The sequence below is a fragment of the Calliphora vicina genome, chromosome 2 (genome assembly GCF_958450345.1).
Source record: "Calliphora vicina chromosome 2, idCalVici1.1, whole genome shotgun sequence".
In the NCBI taxonomy this organism is placed as follows: domain Eukaryota; kingdom Metazoa; phylum Arthropoda; class Insecta; order Diptera; family Calliphoridae; genus Calliphora; species Calliphora vicina.
Window position 1 is genome coordinate 99,382,447 of NC_088781.1, and position 8,592 is coordinate 99,391,038.

General features: G+C 29.9%; 2 protein-coding genes across 5 annotated transcripts in view; both read right to left on the bottom strand.

Moving 5' to 3' along the window:
* Positions 1–8,592, bottom strand: part of LOC135949986 (uncharacterized) — a 260,167-nt gene that overhangs the window by 149,399 nt on the left and 102,176 nt on the right. For 2 of the 4 annotated variants that reach the window (XR_010575922.1, XM_065499469.1), the window contains exon 2: positions 6,747–6,902. The exons of the other annotated variants lie outside the window; for them this stretch is intronic. The gene's annotated coding sequence lies outside the window, so the exon portion shown is untranslated. The remainder of the gene's footprint in view (positions 1–6,746; positions 6,903–8,592) is intronic. 4 annotated transcript variants of the gene reach the window in all.
* On the bottom strand, positions 4,922–6,693 carry LOC135949985 (5'-3' exonuclease PLD3-like). The gene has a single exon (XM_065499467.1). It carries the CDS (start codon positions 6,653–6,655, stop codon positions 5,090–5,092), a length of 1,566 nt encoding a protein of 521 aa, XP_065355539.1. The 5' UTR covers positions 6,656–6,693; the 3' UTR covers positions 4,922–5,089.

The following is an 8,592-nucleotide window of genomic DNA, read 5'->3' on the forward strand; positions in this document are numbered from 1 at the left end:
ATTAGAGTGACAATCAGTTGTATGGAAAAAAATTTTTGTTAAAATTTTGAAGAGTGCCGGGTGGAATATTGTGACACTAGGCCTAATTGTTAAGTGCTGAAAATTTGAGCCAAATCGGGCAACGATTTCTGGACGCGCATCGAGGTCAAAGTTCAGATATATGCAAAATTTTACTGTTAGTATGGAATAAATAGGTGAAACTCGTTAATTTTCTGCATTGTTTTCTAGAAATGTGTAGATTTATTTATATTAATATTACATTAAAAATTTTTTTTGGAAATTAACCCTGTATCTCCTTTGGTTCAAAATGACCCAAAAACTGTATTATCGCCAAAATTAGAGAAAAATGCAAATTTTTCAGTTTTTGAAAAAATTTTGCTACTAAATAAATACTTTTGCAATTGAATGCAAAAGAATCGAAATATGTACGTAATTATCGTTGTAATGAGATATAAATGACAAAATTTGATTAAAAAATTTTAAAGTTATTACAAATTCGGCAGACCATTAACGTGTTTCAGGCCACTTGAACAAAAAATTTAGGAAAAAAATTAAGATATTTCGAGAAAAATTAAAATAAAAGTTCATTTTTACTTAAAATATGTCCATATTTACTTGTATACGAGTTTTTGTCTTCGTAGGATACCGTTAACCTATTCGCAGGTATGGCCAAAAAAAATAATTTTTTTTAACGGCTGTTTCAAAACTCCATTTTCAAATTTTTAAAAATTTTGTTAAACAAATTTCAGATTTTTTCGATCAGCACATTGGGGTTTATTGAGATCAAAATAGGGAATAAAAATATGAAAAAATTATATCAATACCTCTTACAGTTTTTCCGTACATGCGATTTAAATTTTGCGTTTTTCAAGAAAAACTATTTTTTTGTCCATATTTAGGCGAATGAGTCCAATTTCCTTACTGTTATAAATTTTAAGTAAAACCTATTCATAATATTATAGTCCTTGTAATTTTAAATATGTTCTGAAAGTTTTACTAAAATCGGAAAACGATAACCTTTGAATCGTGAAGGTCAAAGGCCAAATTTTTCAATATTTGGAATTTCTAATGAAAAGATAGCGAACTGTTATATATTTTTGTGCCGATTTTCATGAAACTTGAGGAAAATATATAATGGGGGTCTAGCATTTACAAAAACAGTGCAAAAATGAATTTTAACCTTTAAGAGGACTTGGGGTCAAATGGTTGTGTTTTTCGTGATTTTAAAAATTGAGGGTAATTTGGACCCCAAGTGCTGCTAAGGGTTAATTTCCATTTTTGTTTAAAATCTGCTATTTTAAATTCTGGACTTTATGTTATATTTTCCTTAAGTTGCATTAAAATCGGCCCAAAAATATATAACATTTCGCTATCTTTTCATTAAAAATTCCAAATATTGAAAAATTTGACCTTTGACCTTCACGATTCAAAGGTTATCGTTTTCCGATTTTAGTAAAACTTTCAGAACATATTTAAAATTACAAGGACTATAATATTATGAATAGGTTTTACTTAAAATTTATAACATTAAGGAAATTGGGCTCATTCGCCTAAATATGGACAAAAAATTAGTTTTCCTTGAAAATCGCAACATTTAAATCGCAGGTACGGAAAAACTGTAAGAGGTATTGACATAATTTTTTCATATTTTTATTCCCTATTTTGATCTCAATAAATCCCAATGTGATGATCAAAAAATTCTGAAATTTGTTTAACAAAATTTTTAAAAATTTGAAAATGGAGATTTGAAACAGCCGTTAAAAAAAATATTTTTTTTTGGCCATACCTGCGAATAGGTTAACGGTATCCTACGAAGACAAAAACTCATACACAAGTAAATACGGATATATTTTAAATAAAAATTAGCTTTTATTTTAATTTTTCTCGAAATATGTTAATTTTTTTCCTAAATTTTTTGTTCAAGTGGCCTGAAACACGTTAATGGTCTGGCGAATTTGTAATAACTTTAACATTTTTTAACCAAATTTAGTCATTTATATCTCATTACAACGATAATTACGTACACATTTCGATTCTTTTGCATTCAATTACAAAAGTATTTATTTAATAGCAAAATTTTTAAAATATCTGAAAAATTTGCATTTTTTCCGAATTTTGGCGATAATACAGTTTTTGGGTCATTTTGACCCAAAGGAGATGCAGGGTTAACTTCCAAAAAAAATTTTTAATGTAATATTCATTAATATAAATAAATCTATACATTTCTAGAAAACAATGCAGAAATTTTACGAGTTTCACCTATTTATTCCATATAAATAGTATAATTTTGCATATATCTGAACTTTGACCTCGATGCGCGTCCAGAAATCGTTGCCTGATTTGGCTCAAATTTTCAGCACTTAACATTTAGGCCTAGTGTCACAATATTCCACCCGGCACTCTTTGAAATCTAAAAAAAAAAAATCGGCTGTCACTCTAATGTACATATATGTATATATTTTTTTTATTTTGTAGTTTAGTTTTATATTTTATTGCCATCATTTAAAAACAATTCTTAAAAATATTTTTCAACTCCGAATAAATTGTTTTGAAAAGTAATTGTATGATTTTTAAAATAACGTCTGGCAATACGGTGTTATTGGTTACATTTTAATGTAATTTCAAATACTGATTATTTAAAAAGAGTGGTTACACGTTATCGATTTTTTATTCAAATTTTATTCACTCATTTTCAACGGTTTTTCTGTAGAGTTTAAAAAGTATTTCTTAAGGTATTTATAGACGGCAATACTCAGTATTAATATTTGTCAAAAACTCAAGTATCATAATACAATTTCATCGTCTAAACAAAATTTGTATTAGATTTAGTATAAAATACAAATGATTTTTTTGATTTACGGTCGTTATTGAAAATTTGTTTAAAACAATTCAAAAACTTTTTATTTTTATATGTATCGGGTATGTATTTATAAAAACAAATAAGGCAAATAAAAATGTCAAGAAAATATAAAATAAAAATAAAATTTTCAGAAAAATATCATCAACAAAGAAATAAAATATTTGTAATACTATCGTGTAAACAATAAATGTTTTTTCGAAACGATTTTTTGAAATACCGACTGATTTCAATAATATTTTAAATTTGAAAAGTGTTAATACTAAGTATTGCCGTCTATAAATACCTTTATTACAAGTGTTCAAATAAAAGCAAGTCAGTCAGTGAATGCGTTTTTCGACTTAACCAAGATTATTTTGAACGAACGCTGAAGAAGTGGTTCAATAGTCTGGGATTATTACGGAACACTGACACTGCGCTGCAAATCAAAATTCGAAAAGTATAAGTTTTGCAAGCTTTCTTTTGAGAAAAAAATGTTATGTCTTCAGTTACAACATATTTATAAGGAAAAGACAAAAAAAAAAATAAAAGAAGGGCCCAATTTGGAAAAAGTTAGATTTTGCAAAAAAAAAAGTCAAAAATTTTATGTCTTGAGTTAAAAAATATTTATTTGATAGATATCCCACTCGCATCCCACTAAGCGACCAAAAAGGTCTTAAACGAATTGAGCAAAAAATAAAAAAGGGCCCATTTTGAAAAAAAAAATAGATTTTTAAAAAAAATAAATCAAAAATTGTACGTCTTATTTTGATAGATATCCAACTCGCATACCACTAAGCGACCAAATAGGTCTTCAAGCTAAATATCTAACCTTTTGAGAAAAAAAAAGTTTTTGATTTCGAAAAAAATTTCAAAAATTTGTTTTTTTTCAAAAGTTTGAAAATATAGCTTTCTAAACTATTTGCTAAGAGCAATAGTGAAATCTTTTACCCCCTTCTAACTCAGAGAGTTTTACCGATCTTGTTGAATAATTGTGTCTGAATTACTATCCAATAAAACCAACCTTGATGAAATATCATCCCGATCGGAAGACATCGATTTCGAAAGTGGGTTCATTTGACATGAAATCCCCCCATAAACATTAGTCTGGGTTAAGTTGTATGTACGATTCAATAGTAAAAAAAACGTATAGCAGAAACGCAATCTACGGAACATTCTAAGAATGTTTATCCAATAAACCATAGGTCTAACATTAAATCCTTTCTTGCGCATTTCGTCTTTTATCCAATGAAGATTTTCTGGGGGGTTACTCCTTAATGCGATTCGAAAGGAAATCTTTTCGGATTACAATGTATTTAGCACACATTTTCGTTTTCAGATTGAGTTACGCAGTAACCGCCTTGATTTTTTATTTTTTTAATAGTTTATTTATATATTAAAAATCGAATAAAATGTTTAACAATGGCAGCAAGAGCTAGCCTAAAAAAAACGGTTAGCGCCACTGGATTCAGCGTACTCGAATTAGGTTAACCCGCCGGGTGCCCCACTTGACAGAAAAAAGTACCAAATTCGAGCATAGTGTTATCGATCAATTCAACAATTTTTACGCTTTACTTAAAAATTTTAAACTACCACATAAGTTGTTTTGTCAAAAGTCCACAGAATTAAATCAAACAATTTATAACATTATAGAACTTATATGATATAAAAGTTTGTCGCAATATTTTCCTGATACTGGGCTTGTCGCGACAAGCTCTTAATCAATTCTATGTTATAAATTGTTTAAGTTTTGTTAAGCATTTAAATGAACCATGAATATTTCGAATTTAAATTTTCGAACATGCATTCTCAAAAAGCTTGTACTTTGAATCTACATTGTATATAAGAAATTGGCCACAAAAAAAACTAAACTAATTTTTTATAATAATCCTCATGATTTCGGGATTATTTTATCAGCTTTCTAATGTTTTTGAACATACTAAGTTCTAATCAAGGCATATTAATTAATAACCCTTTGTTATAATTTTCGCACATAATATTGCATTGTCACAAGTTTCAAGTATGAATAAACAATTTTGGCAAACATATAAACATGTATTGTCATGAAATAAACAAAAATGCAAGTTAAATAAAAGCTTGTAAAAAATAATTTTTACAAAAAGCTAAAAATAACAAATTTATTTCTCATATTTCATAATACATACATATCTATTTCATTTTCTGATTTTAATAAAGTACAATAATACAAAATTTCTTTTAAAAATTACAACAAAAAATTAAAAATCAAATTTACTAAAAAAGCGTTAAGTTCGTAGAGTAGGGACTATTCCAGTCCCTTTCAAAAACACTTAATAAATCCGTGCGTATTGTATATGTCCCATTACGATTCCTGGCTACTTCTTCTGTATCAGGCAAAACTAATGCTACACCAGCGGTATCGGTAAAATAATCACCCGACCAGTTTGACGTTCCAATATAGGCTGTATTATCTGTTACCATATATTTGTTGTGATTCACTCGGGCATAAGGAATCATCAAGTCATCTACATTGGTGGGCACTATGAAACGTTTGATTTGTATATCAACTCCTGGCATTGAATTTGAAATATCTTGCAATGATCTCAAAAAGTAATCCTCAGAAGGATTTGAGTAACGCCACCAGGAAATCAGCATTTTTATTTTAATTTTTCTATTGACGGCAGCTTCTTTAAGGGCATCATCTATTAATGGCCAGTATTTTTTATTTTCAGTATAGATCATCATGGGTATGTAGTCCATAACTGCAATATTTACAAACTGTTCGGCATTGGCTATTATATACAGTATAGCTTTAATATCATCCACTCGTCCTTTGGTGGTTAATGGTGGTGGGGAACTTGAGAGTAAGGCAAATTGATTATATTTATTGTTAACATTTAAAATCATAGGATTTTGAAAATTGTAATTTGTTGTGTATTTCGAAGGCCATTCCTTGGGTATGATGGAGTCATTTGTACTTAGTAGCCAGTATTCTTCGAAGATCTTGCTAAGATCTCTGGCCAATGTGGGACAGTTCATAGCCAAAATGCCCAGCTCTTTGACTTGGGTTAAAGATCTCCAGTCCATATTTGCACTGCCCAGATAAATGTGTTTATTGTCCGAAATCCAAAATTTTGTGTGTAAAACACCTCCTCCCAATAAACGGGTAAAATCTAATGAACGTATTTCGGCTGCGCCTTTCTCCTGTAAAATCTGTGTATCATGATCGGGTTCCTTCTCCGTTGGCATACTCTGGGCAATGCGTATTTTTACTTTTCCTTTCAAACCAACATCCATTAAACTTTGGAAAATATCTTCACCTTCAGCTGCCGTGGGATGGTCTATAACATCGACTGCTCTGAGGGTCCAGTAAAACGAACCAATGTCCAATGAATGTTCGCTGGTATTCAAGAGTAGCTTCCACGCTTCATATGAAGACATAAATGATGGGCTATCTTCCGAATAATTAAGATGTATAGGTATACTTTCCACCAGTTGCATTTGACATTGATCAGGAGCTCCACTTTTAACTGAGCCGTCCAATTTTAAAATAGTCTCAAATTTCAACAATTTCATCAAATAATTATTAAACATTAGGCACATTATAAATATGGCCAACAACAATATTAATGTATACAACAAGTAGATGCATTTAAATTTTGGCATACGATACCAATAAACAACCACTTGCTCATCATTATTATTCAGATTTTGTTGATCATGTTTCTTGGGTAGATTGATATAAACACTTTTGGTTTTAATATTTTCGTTGCCATGTTTATGGAACATTCTTTTGTTTTGTATTGGTTTTGCACTAAACAATTTATTATTTTTTTGCATAAAGCAACAAACTGACTGTAATTTTCTTTGTGTCCGACCTCCCAATGTTAAAATAACAATTTAAATTTAGTTGTATGATTGATTAACTTACGTTAAGAGAAACTGGCCAATTGGCCAATATTAAATGAGTATTCTCTTGTTGATTTCACTATTGTTTTCTCTTAAATTGCGCAGACTTTGTTTTCTCAACAATATTTTGCTGTCAAACTGCAACAGTGTCTACGACTTGCGCGAAAATACAAAAACGCTGAAATGAAAATAAAAGGTTTTAAAATTTTATACAACTTTATGAATCATATTTGCAATATTAATTTTTAAATTTACAGCTAACATTAGGATATACATAGTATTCGAGATATATGTAGATAAAAATATTAGCCACGCCTACAAATTTAGGTGATTCCTTCAAAACAGAAAATATTTTATCTCAAATATGTATGTTCCGATTTTCAATATAAAAAATTTTCATGACTATATCTGATATATTAATCATATATACTCGCACTTTATAGTGTAACAAATTGAAATTACCCCCTGTCTATACTTGACAAATTTTTATCATGATAAACGTCAAAATGGTTGTCAAGATAAAAAATTATCAGGTATAGTCTCCATTTATTAGTATTATTGCTTCGTTATGACAAAATTGTTAGTCTGCTTTTACCCCCTGTCTATACCTGATAAATTTTTATCATGATAAACGTCAAAATCGTTGTCATGATAAAAAATTATCCAGTTATTAGTATTATTGCTTCGTTATGACAAAATTGTTAGTGCTTTTGCACAGACAACTTTTTCTTGACAACAAACGTCATTAATTGTTATAATAAATATTTGTCAAGTATAGACAGGGGGTTACACAGGGCAAGTTTACTTGAAGCAAGTCTCGTCGATTCCCTTTTAAACTTGCTCGTCTGTTTACACACAGCAAGTCTGTGAGCAATTTTGTATGTCAAAACCTAATAGACGCCATATTGAAAATGAGAAAACAAAAGAGAATTGAAGAGACTTGCCAGTACAAGCAAGTGTGTACCCCTCTTCTTTCTTCTTGCCTCTCTCTCCTATAAACTCTAGACTTGCGCAAGAAAAATTGCCCTGTGTAAAAGCAGACTTAGTGCTTTTGCTCAGACAACTTTGTCTTGACAACAAACCTCATTAATTGTTATGTTAAATATTTGTCAAGTATAGACAGGGGGTTATACGAGTGCTGTTTTTTGCATTATAAAGGGTGCTTTTTTAGATGCGCAGAACTTTGAATTTAAATAAAACAAAGAAAAACGCATTTAATATTAAAATTTCAATTGGCTTTATTAGATACTTTTTTGGCTTTAATGTTTAAATATGATTTCGAGCATTTCGCCCCGACTAGCGCGTACATGGTTTAACCTGGAGTGCAAATTTTAAACACGATACATTTGAAAAATTTGTCCAGTGATGAATCAAACTTTTGGTTAAATAAACATAGTTGACGCATTTGGAGCGATGATAATCCTCAAGCCATTGTCGAAACACCATTACATACTGAAAAACTCACTGTTTGGTGCACTTTGTGAGCCGGTCTGTCTTCACAAATACCGATGGTGAGAACATTACAGACATGCCTACTACTTTCTCCTAAATTTTAAGGCATTATCTTGGAAGCGAATATACGACGCGTTATTGCCGAATGGTGTGTGAAAATTGGATCTCCAGGTTATGACATGTACGCGCTATCCGAAATCATATTTAAATATTAATGCCATAAAATTATGTAATTATTAAAGCCAATTGGATGGATATTGAAAACGTTTTTCTGTTTTATTTAAATTTAAAGTTCTCAGCCTCTATTAAAACCCATATTCTCACCACTTAATGAGTTCTTTGACAGGTGAGTTTGCGATCTATGTGTATTTATCTATGGTGAAGGGTATAAGTAAAACAAAATATTAAGTTCAGGA